The sequence below is a fragment of the Sinohyriopsis cumingii genome, chromosome 1, assembly GCF_028554795.1.
Source record: "Sinohyriopsis cumingii isolate HCF-2022 chromosome 1, ASM2855479v2, whole genome shotgun sequence".
In the NCBI taxonomy this organism is placed as follows: Eukaryota; Metazoa; Mollusca; class Bivalvia; order Unionida; family Unionidae; genus Sinohyriopsis; species Sinohyriopsis cumingii.
Window position 1 is genome coordinate 106,389,991 of NC_142961.1, and position 20,124 is coordinate 106,410,114.

Below are 20,124 nucleotides of genomic sequence, written 5' to 3' on the forward strand. Positions count from 1 at the left end.
TAATTACGTCATGTCCATCATGATATGAAATCATGAATAGTCTCTAGACTGACAACGCCATCTATATCATGCTATCAAATCATGAATAGTCTCCAGACTTACAACGTCATTTACATCCTGCTATCAAATCAGGAATAGTTTCGAGAATGACTACACCATCTACATCATGATTTGAAATTATGAATAGTCTCCAGAATTACAACGTCATCTACATCATGCTGTGAAATCATGAATAGCCTCCAGAATTACGTCATCTACCTCATGCTATGAAACCAAGAATAGTCTCTAGACTGACACCGCCATCTACATCATGCTATGAAATCATGAATCGTCTCCAAAATTACGTCATCTGCATCATGCTTTGAAATCATGAAAAGACTGTTGAATGACAACGCCATCTACATCATGCTATGAAATCAAGAATAGTCTCCATAATTACAACGTCATCTACATTATGCTATGAAATCATGGATAGTCTCCAGAATTACAACGTCATCTACATCATGCTATGAAATCATCAATAGTCTCCAGAATTACGTCATGTCCATCATGATGTGAAATCATGAATAGTCTCTAGACTGACAACGTCATCTACATCATGCTATGAAATCATGAATAGTCTCCAGAATTACAACGTTATCCACATCATGCTATGAAATCATGAATAGTCTCTAGAATGACATCGCCTTCTCCATCATGCTATGAAATCATGATAGTCTCTAGACTGACAACGCCATCTACATCATGCTATGAAATCATGAATAGTCTCCTGAATTGCAACATCTACATCATGGTATGAAATCATGATTAGTCTCCTGAATTGCAACATCTACATCATGGTATGAAATCATGAATAGTTTCTACAATGACATGGTCATCTACATGATGCTATGAAATCATGAATAGTCTCTAGACTGACAACGCCATCTAGGTCATGCTGTGAAATCAGGAATAGTCACTAGAATTACAACGTCTTCTACATCATGCTATGAAACCATGAATAGTCTCTCGAATGACAACGACATCTACATCATGCTATGAAATCATGAATAGTCTCCATAATTACAACGTCATCTACATCATGCTATGAAATCATGAATTGTCTCTAGAATGACATCATCATCTTAATCATGCTATGAAAATCTGAATAGTTCCAAGAATGACAACTCCAATCACATTATGCATTGAAATCATGAATATTCTCTGGAGTGATAAAGCCATCTAGAATATGACAGAATTGCGTCTGTGGACAATTGAAGATTTTAAAGAAGAAACAATTTGCATCCATAGATTAAGAAATTAATCTTGAAGATTATGTCTCTTATATCTAATATGAATTATCATAGGCTTATAAAGTAGCAGGACCTAATCTTCAGTCTGCTCAGTCAAGAATAAAATTAAGTATGACAGAAATACATATGAAAGGAGTATCCATCCTGGTGATAAAGTTCAGGAACTCATGCCCATACCTCAAAATCATCTTCGGGCTAAATTGTATTGTCCTTATACAAATACAAAGAAATCAAATTACTTAAATTATATCATTAACACTCATGAGAAGCGGAAACAGAAACAACTTGCCATATAAATATGCTAAAGGAGTATGTATATAGAGATAGCCCTGTTAATCATTAAATCAATTTAGTTATACCTGTCCCGCATAGTGAGAATTTAAACGATGGCATGCAATCTGGTTGTAATGACTTTGGTGTGACGCATCTTCGTGATTCAGAAATACTGAATAACTGTATATAACCATGTGACAAAAGTTGGGAATGTCGCCATAGAAAACCTGAACAATTGAACACATTTATAGATCTTTCTTGAAAGGTGAACATGGAGGTGTCTGACGCTACGAACGCATACACTAATTCAATTAATTTTCATTTACTTATTTTAGGTTGACTGCATAAAATGTTCTTTGAAGTCATACAAACGGGCAATCTACTACTACTAATAAAAATAATAATAATAATAATAATAATAATAATAATAATAATAATAATAATAATAATAATAATGAGGACTTTGTATAGCGCCTAATCGTTAGAAGCTCTAAGCGCTTTACAACATTAGACTACACCTATAAGATAAAAAAATATATAATGATGCGATTACAAAAGCAAACACCATGAAATTAGAAAACATAGAAAAACATGCTGAAAATATTTAAGGTATTAAACATTATTAGGTCTTTAAGTTTGATCTTGCAGTCGAAATAAGTGAATTTTGAGAGCACTCTTGAATGTGATCACTGTGTCTTTGTGTCTTAGTTCAGTGTCAGTCCACGTTGCTGGTCCCTGATATGCAAAAGACCGCTGTCCATGTGACTTTGTTTTCATAGTGCGAATAACGAGTAAACGATTGTCAGAAGAGGAGCGTAAGTATCTTGCTGGTGTGTACACCTGGGTGAGGTCGGATAGGTATGTTGGACTAGAGTCCGTCATTGAAACGTAGCACAGAGAACAAATTTTGTGCTTGATTCTGGATCATATGGATAGCCAGTGTAGGCTACATATCACCAGTGGAAGAAGTTTTCCCTGACTGCAAACTTAATTATATATATATTATTTTATTGGACTGAATGCAGTCCTCAAGCCTAGACAAAAGGTCACAAGATGGAAAGCGTAACGAGACCTACACATTCTACAATAGATTGTATATCATTATACCTGGAATGCTCTGTTGGAATATAGATGACGAATACGCCAGTAAGTATAGCGAATTTGTATTTATCTGACGATGATCCATTTGACCACAATATGCATCCTTTATGCTCAGTCATTGTCCATCATGTTGCCCCATGTGACCGAAATATGCAGCCTTTATGCCCTGTAATGGGTAAGTGATGATGTTCCATTTGAACCGAAATAAGCAGCCTGTATGCCCTGTCATGGGTCCGTTATGATGTTCCATTGTAACCGATATAGGCACCCTTTATGCCCTGTCATGGGTCCATCACGATGCTCCTTATGACCAAGACAAGCTAACTTTATGCCCTGTAATAGCTCTGTGACGATGCTCCATGTGACCGAAATAGGTAATCTTTATACCCTGTCATGGGTGAGACCGTAACTTACATATACATACATGCATGCATGCATGCATACATACATACATACATACATACATACATACATACATACATACATACATACATACATACATACATACATACATACATACATACATACATACATGCATACATACATACTACCGTGATTGGGTAATGTATGTATTCTACATGATTTTTTTTCTTTCTATTCTTTGTTAAATAAAGTTGATAAAAGTAATCGCAGAACACAACAACAATCAAGTGTATTGTTGTGTTTATGTATTGTCCTTTGTTGGTACAGGAATATTAATTTACTGTCAAGTTATTTGACTGATATCGAAGTTGCCCAGTGTATTCTTCAGAGAGTAGTACTTGTAGTGAAAACTTGTAAACATTCGATAAGCGGAATCAAACCAAATTATCTACGATCAAATTCGAGCCTAGGGTCCGCATGTTATCTCTCTGTTGACCCACTTGGTGCTGCACGGTATCCGTTGTTTGGCTGATGTGCGTTATACTTGTTATGAAAAGTCAAATCCACCCGCTACACATTGAAACGTACATGTGGTAAAAACTATTTATAAAGACACGCTTTGAGTATTTCCTGTACAAGAGTCGAAAAAAACAAAACAGAAAGAGCATTTTCAGTATTCCTCGACAAGGCAAGGCAGTTTTTAAGAAGCATTGGCACTTAAAAGAACGCCAGTTCATAAGATATTTCTCTGTAAACACAACTGACAACGTATGCACATTCCAATTCAGACATGATTTTCTTAATAGTATGGATTACTTCAATCCTTACATCAACAGGTGAGACAATGACACAATCATAATTATAGATGTCATGATAATGATGCAGACTGTATCTTGGTATAGAAAAGAGATTGAGAGCTATATGCTTTTAAAACAGGAATTGCGGTTGTTCAGTGGCTAGCGTACTGGAGTCGCGACCAGAATGGTTAGGGTATAAATCTTGTACAGACAAGGTCTAGTCTACTGTTGCATCGTGTATTTAGGTACATATACTGATATATATATATATATATATATATATATATATATATATATATATATATATATATATATATATATATATATATATATATATATATATATACATAGATAGATAGATATATATATATATATATATATATATATATATATATATATGTATGTATATATATATATATATAAATATATATATATATATATATATATATATATATATATATATATATATATATATATATATATATATATATATATATATATATATATATATATATATATATATATATATATATATATATATATATATATACAATGGAATGTATTTCAGCTATAATACTATATTCCTCCACTCTATGTTTATGATACAGTGTATTACAAAAATATTATCGCTCTATATATAATCAATTAATTGAAATTCATATATTCTTCAGTCCTGGCTCAAGGACGAGATTGATCAGTGTGCAACAGTTCCTGTTAGAGATTCGAACATAAAGAGCGTTGGTACTTGGCAACGGTATGCAAAATAATATACATTTATTTTATGATTATTGCATTCAATACAATCTCAGTATCATGGTGATGTACGTAACGACAATAGAGACTAATAATAAAATTGCACACACATCTAAACAAATGACGAAAGAACGAATCTGAAAAGCTTATTTTAATTAGGTACAGTGGCAGTATATTTTTGGATAATGGAAGCCAAACTAAAACCTGTGATAATTAAAGGCGTCTAAGTCCCTGATGTTGAAGAAACATCAAGCTGTGGTTGAGTCTCAGATTAACAAATTCAAACAATTTTATATTTCTTTCTTTAGTTACATTTATGCTTTGAGAAGAAAATACTTCACGAAGATTTTGAAACATTTTATGAAGAATTATTAAATATTGATCAGTAGGATTTTGTTAAAATTCATTTTGTACTAATTTTCTAAGCTGCTTATGGCACAATGCTGATAAACAAAATTTTTATGTTTGTTACAAGCTCAAACATACAAGTATACATACCAGATGGAACGATAGAAGAGGAAAGAAAACTTGAACGTTCTTTGAATTTTAATAGAATTGTGGCATTTGATTATTTAATTCCAATATAGTTATTAGTATAGCAATGGTACATCTGTATACTGGATAATTTGATAAACATATGGTTTACATTTGTGTTGCAATACTACTAATAATATATTACATATATCCGGTGGCATGTATTTTGTTGATTTCTCTTGTCTGTTTATTTCTTATCGGATGACGTTCATTAGTTGTCGAGTATGAAAGAACCACTCAAAATAGTATTCTAAGTTCAAATCATAGATATGTAATTTTATTTCTGGAACAGCACAGAGGGAGGTCTATTATCTTCAACTTAGGAGCCATTTTTGAAAACAAGATATGGCAGAGTTGTGTTGAAAGAACATAGCATCTTTAGCTACTGAAACATATTTCAGCTATTTTACTATGGTTAAAAAAGTATTTTACACAATGTATACGTTTCAGTAAAATGCATTATATGTTAATTATATCGATTCACAATTTGTGGAAATTGACTCACAACATGTTCTTACAAAATGGTCTTTTTGGTGGCCTATCAATCGATCGTTTGGTTTTCAACCAGGTGGAGAACTTGTTCTGTTTTAATGCTCTTGGTAAAATCATCGGGCAGGTGAAAATATATTTTATCATATCCAAATGGCATTGGGCAAATTCGTAACAGACTTTGCATGCGTATTACGTATGGTCTCCCTAGCATCTGCGTTGCTCTGGTAAAAACTGTATAGTTGATACCTTCTGATCTCACAACACCAAATCTTGATGCCAAGAGATGATCTTTTTATAGCATTCCATAGCAACCAGGTGAAAATCGTGTTCAAATAGCTCCTCCAATAAAACGTTATCATTTTAATGAAACTTTGGTAGGACTATTTTACTTGTCATATTCTGCCAAAGTTGAGTATTGTATGTCTCCTGGACAACAGTTATGCTTCCATATCAACATGGGTTTAAGTATCTTGACTTTGATTAATTGGTCAATCGACTGTTCAGTGTTCTAAGTGTGATGTAGGGGCTTTTATATAAATAATATAAGTCAAGCAATGTTCGTCGATAATTTTAGCAATACTGCGTTAGCCATGGATGGATACCGATAAAGATTGATGATCACATTGAATTCAGCTTTATCCGAAACCAGCTGCAACAACACTATCATATTGACGGTGAGTAGGGCGACTGTTCATCAGTCTATGTCTGTCTCTATCTCTCCCTCTCCCTGTATGTCTCTATCACTTTGTCTCTCTCTCTCTCTCTTTCTCTCTCAGGCGGTTACTTTAATGACCGGTTAGATAGACTTGGAAGGGTAGCAGGATATGTTCCACATGAACTTTGATTGCTATGACTGTTCAAGTTGAAAACTTTAGTAATCTATCTAACATGAAGGTATAGAATGAATCTGATGTTTGCGGATATACACATTAATTAGTTTTTCTTCTACAGCCAAATGACATTCATACGATATAAATCAGGCTTCACATTTAATCGGTCAACCACTGTATCAGTAGTTAGGAAGACCTAACAGCTAAGCAGAATACAATTTTGGGTTTAGGCTGTTTTTAAGTGATGTATACTCCATTTTATAAAGAAATCGTAACATGTTAACACATTTACAAAGTTTTTGTCACATTGTCAGTTTCGGTTTTACACTCTAATTTACTCCACCGAAAATAAACGACTGTGATTTCAGACACGCGTCCTTTGGACAATTTAACGAGAAAAATACAGATTATTAAGTCTTGGAACTAAATTCTGGCTAACCTCAGAGCTTATGATTAATTGTGCGAGGTGGGATTTCTTAAAAGCCTGAATTCCGTCTGGGAACACGCACACCCTCGTTTAGTTTAGCCAATCCAGATTACTTCTTCAAACCGCCAATACGTTTTTCACTCCCACCGAAGTCAGAACAATCTTCTCTTGTCCGCCTTTATTATTAGCTATGCTAGAAGATACCATTTTATGAAACCTGTTTAAAATGGCCCAAGTTTTCCCAAAATTTACTTTGTTCTGTCTCAGCTCTGATCACGACAGAATGTACTGCGAAATTATCTCAACAAAAGTTTGCACCATTACATACTGACTGAACACAGTTGCATGAAGCTTTTCTACGATGTCAAATTAATTTAATCCATCAATATGAATAAAAAGTTCTGAATATTTACAGTAAAAATGAATAATCTATCGGCTTTTGTTATTGTCATTTTGCTTATTTACAGATAACAACTCTCGGTGTATTCAAATTAAGAAATAAACTAATGAGGAAAGAAATTCGCACACCAAAAATATGAAATTACATATTTATAGACTTAATCTACACTTTCCAAGAGTGTAATTAAAAATTATTTTTTGTATAAGTAACTTACAGTTTTATGTCTGAATCAGACATTTTGAGTGTAAATGTATTAATTGACACACCTGAAGAAACAGCACTTCTTTCGGGAAACACCAGATTCATGGATAGGTATGCTTCCTTTACATTTATCAAACATCCTTTAAATTAGGCTTTAAATGCTTTCCCTGTTTTCTCTGACACTTTCAGTGTGACGCTTTCCTTTGTGTGAAGGAAAACTAGGACATCACCGAGTGTAGTGCCTACCTAAATGGAACTCCATTTCTGCCGTTACATGAGCAAGATCAGGGTCGACAATGTTTACATAAATCATAAGGGAAAAGAACTGCATATCTATAAATCATCAAGAATAATGCTAAGGACGATCTGGATTTATTCTGTGTGTGCCCTAGTGTGACATTTAGTCAAATACAGTAATTTCAGATCCTTCAGTGCGCAGTATACACAGCTAAATATTAGATCCTTTTTTCAGATCCCAGAGCAATAGAGTTTGGGATCGGCGCGTTTTACAACAGTTCCATAGGTCACTGGATGTGGTATCCTAACCATGACGTCATGCAATTCAAAATGTGGGCGCCTGGAGAACCTAATCGTCATGAAGCCTGCATAGGGCTTCTTGAACATGAGAATTTCTACATGAATGACAATAATTGCGACAGAGCTGCATTCTTCATTTTTGAAGACGAGTAAGTTACGGGGCTACAAATAAGTTAAAAATTTAAGGATTCACCAACACCACCACAACCACCACCACCATCATCATCATCATCATCATCCTTCTTTTCTTCTTTTCAACACAATTATAGAACACAAATCAATGAGACAGTGCAGCTACTTCTCATCTGACATATTCCTATACAACAATGGATTAGTAAATCACGTTGAGGAGACGTTCAACTTTTTCTAGCATCTTGAATATTCCGATTATGCTGACAAGATTTAAGGCCATTGTATAGACAATGAATGCTATTTATAGCGGCCTTCTTTGTTTCTGTGCTTCTTTCGCTGTTGTATCATTCGGAAAATCATATCGATGTTGGCCTTCTCTGCTCTGAAGCCTCGTTGTGACTCAATAAAGACTTGATAGCAAGGCTGTAACACGATTTGAACAACCACTTTTCCTATGGTCCAGATTGGTTACATTTCTAAATTCCAATGATTCGTTGAAACATAGTCACTACAGTCATATTGCATTCCATCATTTATATCCTCGCTGTGGGACAGGTACGACAAAGTTTGTGGAATAATTATATGTGTTGTCTTTATCAATATACTCCTTTAACACATTTACAAAACAAACTTATATATGTTTCCGCTTCCCATGAGTGTAAATGATATAATTTTGGTCATTTACTTTTTTTTCGATTGTATAAGAACAATACAATTTAGCCCCAAGAGGATTTTGTTGTACGGGCAACAGAGCTAGAACTTTATCACAAAATGACTGAAAACTCCTTAATTTCATTTTTCACCGAGTAGGGTGTAGATTAGTTCTTGCTACTTCAAAGACGTTGACGACATAAAAATGAAATCAGGCATAGTCAAGTAGAGTAACTTTTAATCTTCATTTGAAAGAAGATTTCTCTTTAATGACTTCAATGGTCCACGTACAGTATGTCTAAAAATTAGTTCAAAAGGAATAAACCCCAGTGATTCCTGAACCGATAACCTAACAGCAAACAAACGAGCTCGTCCAAATCCTTTCCTGTAAAAATGCAATATGACAAAATCATGTTCTTCAAAGTTGGATAAAATCTTTCTAAATTCTCTTGACTTTAAGGATGAAAGGTAGAAGCTTTAAACTGTTAGGTCTAACTGAGTCACAATATGTTGGAAACATGCAGACATTAAAGTTTAGCTTTAATCAGGATAGACATTTTGTTGGGAAGACCAACAAGTGCTAGAAAAGAACTTAATCAGAGCTTTTACAATAGATTTGGTTTAGATATTTCTAAAAGAAAATGCCTCTGGAAATGTTGCGTACGTAAACATTATGGACAGCAAGTATGATGGGTCCTATGAAATGAGCCAACATAGTGTAATATTATTCTGCTAAAACCTTCAGCAAATACGAGAATACGTTGCAGCTGAGTCTTGGGCATCATTTTGATTGGATGTTCTTATCAATTGATAAGTGTGTCAAGATCAACAGTATTTAAAAACATCACTTAATTTTCGGCCAATAAAAATTATTCAGGATATTTTGATAAGTTTTATTGATTTTGTAAATGACCAGCCAATGGAATTTCATGAAATAGACTAAAATGTTCCTGTCGGTACGACCTCGGAACGAGCACGTGATAGCTCAGGGACCACTCGTCACTCGCGAGTACCACAGTTGGTCTCCATTTTCTCATAAAGACACCATTTTTCATAAAATAACAAACTGGAACTCGTGTGGTTTCAATTTCACTAACAGCTCTCTGAAACAAACATGAGATCTCAGGATCTTGTTCCTGTTTGACAAACAGCGATTGTCTTTGGTCAAGCTGATTACAATTGAAGCAATGAGTAATAAAAAGAGGATCAAAGTGATCAATAACAATTAATTTATCAATATCAGGACTAAATGTTAGCTCATCAAGAGCCTGACCAATAAATGCAAGAACTCATGTTGCCATAGGTCTGGTAACTGCACAAGAATGATGCAAATCAGGGAATTCACTCTGAACAAGATCAACGTTTGTGACCAAACAAGGCGATTTCTCAACGTTTGATAGATTGAAATTTGGAAGTACTTTTACGAGATTGAGATAAGATTTTAACATAACATTACTGGGAGGAAAACTTACAGTCAAATGATACTCTCTCTGAGTCAAGGAATAGTCATCAGCTGTGCGAGCAGCGCTTTGTTTCAATTTTAAAAACAATTTTTAATATTTCTGAAATGTTTTAAACAAATTTAGATCATGGTCGAGGCCCCACATTATGCTAACACTCTAGGTGATATATAAAATGTGTAACAGAAAGAAAGTGAAACCACCTATGCGAAGTAAAATCAACAATCCATTTATTTGCCTGAAATAATAAATGAAAATTTAAGAGATTCTAACGTGAATTAAATCTCAAATATTTCGAAATATACTCTTAAAAGTAATAAATATAGAATGTTCAGAATTAATTTCAACAGTCTTGATTGTCCTTATGTAACACTGATGCAGTCCAGAATGCCGTTGAATGAGTGCACACATATCCAAAATAGCTTGCATAAATCCCCTTATCAATGAATGATCACTTCAGTAATTTCAATAAATATTTTAAATAAATAATTTTTCTCTAATTATATATGACTGATTTAAAAAACTAACGAATAATTTGTTGATAAAAGCACAAAGAATACACATTTTGACGTGACCTATAATGTAATAGAACGTAGAAATTTCCAACGGAAAACCTAGCTTAACTGGCCTTGAACTCTTGCTACGTAAACATTTTGTTAGCTATGTAAAGATGTTGTCTACAAAGTACAGATGTGAACAAAATTTAAGCTTACAATATAATTAAAAATGTGTGGTTCACCTGATCATATTACCGTTTTTATATTTAATCAGGATTATTGTGAATACCCCGTGCTTACTAAGATTCACATATATAGTCTTCTATTGAGAGAAATTATTTGCATTTGCTGCGAGGCAACTCTCATTATCACATGCCAAATTTGGACTTCTTCGACAAAGGATTGCACACAGCTCCCTAGAAATGTCTCTGAGGTAAATAAACAGTATGAATTAACAGGTTGTTTGAAATATTTCACTTCCCATATGCTTTAAGAGCGTCTTGTGAATAACTTAGCATTATTTGTAGTAATTATTGACTAGGTGATCATTTGCAAATATATTTCATTACATGGAACTCCATAAGCAACCAAACAATCACCAATATCTCCATTTAATTTGGAAAGAAAGGTGTCTCAAACCCAGAGTCGTTGCACAGAGATAAACACACAAGGCAATTAATGTTTTGAGTTTTAAAAGGAAGATATAAATCTCATGAGAAGCCAACGGTGTTTCATTTTGGAACGTAATACACATCTTCATAAGACAGAAAAGAATCCACGAAAAATATAAGTTTTATAGCTTTTTCTTATAAACAAAATCACAGTTGAGTACACACGATTGGTTGCACTGATGCACATGCATCTTACAGTGGATATATACTATTTCTATCTTTCGCCCGCCTTTGCGGCAGGAACCAAATAGAGACACGAATAAACTGCAGGTTTCGAGCTCACTCCCTCTGATACAGCAAGCACGTGAAATGGATCGTGTTATACGCATGCGCATTACATATGCTGATCATATGGAATTTACCAACCGGTCTAATTCAGTCCATAACTAAAATAACGATATCGCGATAGGTAAACGTCATTATGCATATTAAGTGGATCGTCTGTGCCAACATTATTTGATGACTTGATAAACTTAGTAAATTATTGTTGTTCTTGTTGTTATTATTGTTTTGGGTTTGACGCGATTTATCTGTGCATGATAGGCTATATATGACGGCCAGAATAACTCGTGGAGGAAGAACCCGGGAAAACTCCGGTAAGAACCACCGACCCACGGGAAGCTACTGACAAACTTTCGCACATACCAATATAGGCCGAGCCAGAGACTCTAACGCACGCTGACAGAGATGAAATGGCAATATTCGCTAGAGGCCAGTGATTTTGACCGCTTGGCCGCGCTCGACCCTCTTCGTGAATTACATAATGTATAGACTGCATTGGTGATACAAATAAACTTAGTGAATTTCATAACGTCTAGGTTTTACTGGTAAACAATTAAACTTAATGTATTACACAACGTCTTGGTTGTATCCTTAGAAAAGTAAACTTAGTATATTACATTCCATTTGGATGGATTGTAGAAAGTAAACTTAGCTTACTACATAACGTATACGTATTGGTAGAAAGGTAAACTTAGTGTATCATTAGGTTGTATTGGTAGGAAAGTAAACTTAGAGTATTACATAACGTCTTTGTTATATTGGTAGATAAAAGTAAAAGTGTACTACATAATATTTGGTTGCATTGGTAGAAAAGTAAACTTACTGTATTATATACTATTTGGATGCACTGGTGATACAAATCAACTTGGTGAATTACATAACGTCTACGTTGTATTGGTAGAAATGTAAGCTAAGTGTATTACATTCCATTTGGTTGTATTGGTAGAAAAGTAAGCGAATGGTATTACATTCCATTTGGTTGGATTGTAAACTTAGCGTACTACATAACGTATATGTTGTATTGGTAGAAAGGTAAACTTAGTGTAGTATTAGATAACGTCTATCTTATATTGGTAGATAAGTAAACTTAGTGCACTACATAACATTTGGTTGCATTAGTAGAAAGTAAACGTAGTGTATTACATAATATTTGGTTGCATTGGAAGAAAAGTAAACTTAGTGTATTACATACTATTTGGTTGCATTGGTGATACAAATGAACTTGGTGAATTACATAACGTCTAGGTTGTATTGGTAGAAATGTAAGCTAAGTGTATTACATTCCATTTGGTTGATTTGGTATAAAAGTAAACTTAGTGTATTACATAACATTGGCTGCATTTTTGTAATAATCGTTGAGCAGCCGAATAAACCAGGATACCTAAACAATATATATATATATATATATATATATATATATATATATATATATATATATATATATATATATATATATATATATATATATATATATATAGTGTGTGTGTGTGTGTGTACAAATAGTGTGTAGCTTATATGTTTACTGGTTTCACCATAGAAATCATTTTTGTTTTACCTTAGTACGAGTATCAATTTTTCAGAATTAGTGAAAAATACACATTAACAAAATATTTTAATGATGTCAAAATATATTGACACATTATATAGAATAAATAACATTTTCACACCTATCTGATAATTGTTATTATATTGGGTTTACTATAATAAACAATTAGACTGTACGGTATGAAGGAATTTTATTTTCTCAGATTTGATGAAATTACGCTGAGCGAATACAGTTTTGATGATATCAAATAGATAGATATATTGATTAAAAGGTATTTACATGCATTCAGTTGATATTTTTTTTTTCGAAATTATCACACCAAACGATATCTTCGCAAATGTCGGTTTAGGCAAATTCAATTTATTTAAAAAAAGCCAAATTTTCTTGCACTGGTCCAAACCATATTTATAGATGATACATTTATTCCATTGACATACCTATCTGCACATGGAGTAGAGGGTGGTCATGTCTAAACCTGTATTTTTCTGAGCCAGAAAAGTAACTACACTTGGACAATGTTAACACATAAGCGACGCATGTATAGACGGAGATGAAAAATAATATAGGTCCATCACAGAACCCTAGATAGTATTGCAAACAAAACCGGAACTTGTCCAATCCAGATTGGATATAATAATAAAGTTAATCTTTACTGATTGTCAGAAGCTCGAATTCCAAGCCAGGTATTAAGATTATGTACATCTTGGTCTGACTTAATTTGGGACCCAGCATCCTCCTCATTTTCCATTTTACCTACTATTATTGATTGTATTGTCCAGTATACTGATATGAAATCATCTTTATTATTTTCGATTAGTTGATTGACTCTTAATAATCTGTTAGAGATACAATGCTTGGTTCTATACATTTTTTTCAGCCTAGGATTTTCAGTTGGTTCTTGTTTGAATAGACCTTTCGGTAATTCACAAAGTTAACTATAATGTTGGTGAGTCCATATTAGGTCTTGATAGGAGATGGGATCTGGTTATATCGGACTTAGATATCTACTTAGATCTGTCAGCAAACATCTCTGACAGCCCTATCAATATGTTTTTGTGCATAGACGTGGGAATCGTATGCAATCTCTTCTTGTATATAATGCTCAGAAATTCTGAACTTTAAGATGCAAAGGTTAAACCTTGGATACCAAGGCTGACACTCTAGACTTCAGCTATCAAAAACACACTCAAAAAACTACTTGTTCAATAAATGCTTGATGAACGATGTCAATGTGTCAAGAATATATTTTTTCAACGTAATGACTTGAAGAAAGGCAAGATCAGTTACTGTGATGTAGAACACTTCAAAAATATTAAAATGTTGTGCAAGGTTACTTGCATCGAATGAAAGCAATATGCTAAGGTCTGAAATTGCCCACAGAATCCTGCATCTTTGGACTCTTTGGCTGGATCACCCAGGACTCTCCTTAACTTGTCTCTTGCTATATGCTATTGTTTACAACACGCAACGTGAAACTTCCAGAATGCGTGCAAGTAAGTAGCAAAGTGGGGCACAAACACAAAGTCGAAACCGCAAAACGTGTGATTTAAGAACATTATATAAACAAAGTATACAATTCTTGCCTTTCATAGACTAAGAACAGTCTCACATCAAAAACAAATGTTACCAACGGATTAAGAATCACGAAATCCAAAATTGTTTTGCCTGCTATCTCTAGAGTGCTTGCATAATTTCATATGCGTGAATGAGAATTATCAATTTGTTAAAAAAAAGAATTTCACAGTTGTGCAATGTATCTTTATTTAACAATTACTAAATAAATATTCACACACGTGAATTAGTTTGACTTAATTTCACTTATGTAAAAAAGAAAAAAGTAAGATATGCAAATTAGGGGTATAATATTTATTAATGAAAGGAATTTCACGTATTTAAAGCAAGCCTTAATTACACATGCCTGGAATTCTTTTCTTAAATTTCTTGAAATCTTTCCACGGATATGAGAAACAATTATGGATAAAATGTATCTTCATTTATGCAATTTAACCCTTTTGTATGGCTTGCCAACAATATGAGCTTCATAAATTCAATACGCAGAGTTAACCAGTGCACAATTCCGCCCAAAACATTCAAAACATTTTCAACTGACATGCCGAGTGGCCGTGCCGAGACAAACTTCTAACAGTGCATGTAGCTTGAATATTGCGATAGTTACCTGTATAAAATTCTCTTGCAAAATTTCCTTTGAGGAGCTTTGGACTTGACAACTACTGTTTTCAACGAGAAGGTGTAGCAAATGAAGTATGCAACTGATAGGCATCCTTTGTTTTCGCCGTTTTGTCCAATGTTTGAGATAATAATCGCACATGTCTCCGTTAGAGCTGAACAAGGGTATGTTCAGAGCAAATATCGATTGTCGGAAAATGTTTATATATATATATATATATATATATATATATATATATATATATATATATATATATATATATATATATATATATATATATATAGCATGCTTAAGACATGATAATAAATGTATAATGGGAATCGTACTTTGGTTCATTAGGTAAGTTTAACGTTATCTGCACAAACAACCACATCTGTAATTTATATTTGATATGAGTGTGATCGATTGTAAGACCATTGATGGAAAGACGATGGAAATATTCCATTGTATTCTTGGTATATTTTATTAAAGGACAGACACCCTATGTCACCCAATTAGGAAAATTTTAACATTTAAAAAAAATATAAATGAAAATAAAATATTAGTGCTGCATAACCTACCTGGGAAGGAGACGAAGAAAATGCCCCACTGTAAATACAACTCTTTCTAATTCAATGCTTGAACTGTATACCGAAGAAAAGTGAATAAATCAAGTACCTAGTTAAACTATTTGACAAATATTTCACACGTTTTCAGTGAATTTAGTTGCAATAAAAACATCTCTTTTAAATGAAAAATATTTGATAAAATTATTTAAGGTAGGCACGTTTTATATATGTTATTTTTTTTATTCATGGAAGATATTGGTATATAAAGAAGAAACGTGCTGTATCCATTGCGTTTTTCAAGAGCAAAAACGCCTAATTTGCACCCACTTCTAAAGATAGAAAGTTAGCTGCTTTGCAAAGACTTCACTAAATTTTCATAAAAACATTTATGTTATCTTAGAAAAATTAACAAAACAGTTTGAAACATACCAAGAGAGAACATGAACAATACCTGTATATCTCTTCTACTTAGAGTCGCTCAAGAATGTAATCTATTTTTCAGACATGTTGGGTGAAAAGAATGATTTGTGGTCTATCCGTGTCACATACCACTCATACAGGACAATTGGTACAATACATCCAATTTAAAAATGAACATTCCACTGGAATATGTTTTAAACGCAAGTATATTTGTTTGGGAGATAGATGTTTCCAGTTTCAGAAAACGCTGATGAGTATCTATCCATTGTCATGCATCACATTTGTTATTGGTTTGTAATCTGCAAATAAAACTCCGAATGATTATGCAGTTGTTTATCTTTACATAGGTATTGCACATCCAATATTGTGCTGTTATGCTGACATGCAGCCACACCCTACTCACACACACACACACACACACACACACACACACACACAAACACATACACACACACACACAAGAAAACATATAGTATTTGATTATGTGCATTAATTGCTTTTAATTTATATACCTTTTCAAAAGTAATACATATTGTAAAGACGAAATCAAAAGTCTCTCTCTCTCTCTCTCTCTCTCTCTCTCTCTCTCTCTCTCGCGTGTATTCACAGCATCGTGCATTGATTCTACGTATAATTTCAGCCCTTATTTAGTATTTCTTATCAAGACCCAAATTCACATACGTGATACCTCTTCAGCAGATTTATATGGAAAAAATACTGGTTATCATCATTAATACTTCGAATTTGTTAGATTTTTAAATCAAATTTTATCTCCGATCAGGAAGTTTCCGTGCTGACAAGCTGGGCATCATACGTGGACACTGTAAAAACCAAAGCCATAGAGGCTACAAGGAGATTATAGAAAAATGAACACATACGAAAATGATAGTCTGTAAATGGCGGCCAGTATACTTGGAGGTTAAAGAATCCAGGAAAACCATGGTAAGGACCACAGATCGACGGGAAGCTACTGTCAAAGTTCCTAACATGACCGCTTTGGTCGAGCCGAGACTCAAACGCACGATGATAGAGGTGAGATATCAATGATTTGTAAAGGCGAGTGACTGAGACCACTCGGTCACCCGAGGGCCTCCAGCAAACAGCATGGACCCTAATCCGACGACACATTATGAGTTGACAGATCTGAGTCTACACTGTTGACTGTTGCATATGCATTGTGCACAGATAAATCTGAACATAAACTGTTTAGGATAGGGTTAAACTAGTCACTACCTTAGTGACACCACTTATTATTGCAGCTCCCCACCCACCATCCTCACCCCAATACAACAAAACTATATAAACGGAAAATACAAATATAAACGAACAACAAACATACCAAAACAAAAACAATATTTACTTTCAGGACTTAAATGTACAACCTGAAAATGTTTCACGGTAGGAAATTGAACAAATAAAACCGGCATTTGTTGGAATATTATACAACGTTCCTAAGGATTTATATCCACAGATATCATATGTATAATCGAAGTATATATGACACATAATATGGGCAATGCAAATCTGCAAGGAAAAATAAATATTAAAATTGCACAAAGTATATAGAAATAAGACAAATCAGCTTTACAGTGTATCAACATCAGAAAATATCAATTGCACAAATTACAGGTTACCACACAAACTGCCGCAAAAGTTACACATATGCATATGTTCTGATACTGCGTATGCACTAAAAACTATTTGTACCAAATGAATCAGGTGCTACTTTCATTACTGAGTACTCCTAAGTCAAGCCTGTAAAAATACTAAAATTGCATCAATAGAATTTTGTCTATAATTTTTTGTAAAATTACAGATAGGATAAGCTCTCAAAAGATGTTTTTACTAAAATTTTAATTTTCATTATTAACCAATTATGGACCACCAAACCCGTAAATACTCTATTATTTGTTCACCAATTTCTAGACTGGTTCACAGTTCTTCCGTATAATTAGTACCGTGTGTCCTTTAGCAGTGATTGAGTTGAAATCACCACATACTATTATGTTTTCTTGTGTAAAGCCCTTTAGATAGTAAATTAAATTAAGAATAAAGGCTATCTTGCAGTTTTGTATTGGTGGTACATAGTAATTTACAATATGAATTTTCTTTAGTACTAGGTGTATGTGTCTTCCCTTCAGAAAATATGGGGCTGATAGTATTTTCCAGTCTGATTTGAGATATTTTGCATTTACAAGTATTCTTACCCTGATCTGCTGCATATTGGGTATTTTTGGATGATAAAGACAGCATTTAGTCTGTCCTCTATATAGTTTGTAATTACCTTTTCTATGTTATGTATTTCCTGAATGCAAATTATGTCGAAAGTTTTTGTTATGTCAATTAGTTTCTTTCGACGTTTATTCCATTTGTGTTGATTGATAGTATTTCAATAATACTTTTTGTAGTATTCATTTTAGATAGGGGAGGCCAGTGTGGCAAGGTAATAAAAGTGGTACTCGTGTTTGTGTTTGCATTATGTATATGTTTCGTTAGTTTAGATTTGGCGTGTTAGAGTCCATTTGCGTGTGTTGGTTGTTTTCGTTTCCCTGGTCGTCTTTATGGTTGGTGTTGTTGTTCTTTGTTTGGTGTATCGGGTCCGTTGTGCTATCGTTGACTGTGTTGGGGGACTGGTCTGTTAAGTTATTGTTGGTGGGTCCCTCTGGTGGTTTCGGATGTTTGCTGTCTGGGGTTGTCTGAATTTGTGTTGTCACTTTCTTTCCTTCCTGGGTAGGGAATATGTCGCTTAGAATCATCTTCGTCAGGTAGGATTTGCTTTTTTGTGTTTTAGGAGTGTCTTTGGTCACAGGGCGTCTCTTCATCGTAGTTGTTGCCGTTTTTCTTTTTTGCCTGCTTCTTCTTCCGTCGTTGTGGCGTTGTTTGTGTCCTGGGAGTTTCCATGTCTTCATCCGTGTTAGTATCTGTCTCTGTGACAGTCACGGTCGAGGTTCCCAGTTTGGACTGTTCCTTTCCTTCGTGCTTGAAAATCGTTCTCTTTGTTTTAGAGGATTTGCTCTTTGGAGATCTGGTCTGTATACGCTTTGCACTCTTTTTTCCTTTGGTCGGTGTCGCTATCTCCATGGGTACATCCATGTTTGTTTCAGTAGTAGGTGCGTCAGCATTGTTTGCTGTGAGTGTGTTAGTGATGAGTGTTGTTATTGGTGCTTCTGCCATAGACTTCGCATCTGTACTGTAGGTGATGGGTGTTTGTGTTAGTGGCACATTGGCTTCTACAGTATCCGGGGAAGGCTCTGGATCACTGTCATCATCACTGACCTCCCTTATGATCTCATTGGCTACTGATTTAGCATAGGTTTTGTTTGGTCTAACAGTACAGTCTTTTTTGTGGCCTGTATTGCCACAGCTGCCACATGGCATCACCAAGTGGCATTTATAATATTAATCACTCTTTTCTAGCACATGTTCCACCCATCTATGAAAATACAACAGCATATTTAACTTCATATTAATTTTAAATGCAATGTGGGCAAAGAAATGTAAAAATATAACAACTATTATTAATATAATTACTGAACAATTACTGATTTAAAGAAAGTATAACTGTTCTTATGATCTTATTTACGTACGAGAGGTATGATCATAATCAACGTTTTGTTAATTTTGGTCCATATTGGTTACCATGAAATGAAATAACAACTTTAACCTTGTAAGGACATGTATGTCACCATCAGTGTATGACCTATAATCATCAAATATCAGACGATACAC

General features: G+C 34.0%; 2 protein-coding genes across 2 annotated transcripts in view; both read left to right on the forward strand.

Moving 5' to 3' along the window:
- LOC149807512 (C-type lectin domain family 7 member A-like) overlaps positions 1-8,354 on the forward strand; it is a 171,080-nt gene extending 162,726 nt beyond the window's left edge. Inside the window, exons 3-4 of the mRNA XM_089967373.1 lie at positions 6,180-6,279; positions 7,936-8,354. Coding sequence (XP_089823499.1) covers positions 6,180-6,279; positions 7,936-8,153 — 318 coding nt within the window. The 3' untranslated portion in view covers positions 8,154-8,354. The remainder of the gene's footprint in view (positions 1-6,179; positions 6,280-7,935) is intronic.
- The window catches only part of LOC149807511 (perlucin-like protein), a 414,808-nt gene that overhangs the window by 319,200 nt on the left and 75,484 nt on the right, over positions 1-20,124 (forward strand). The window lies entirely within an intron of this gene.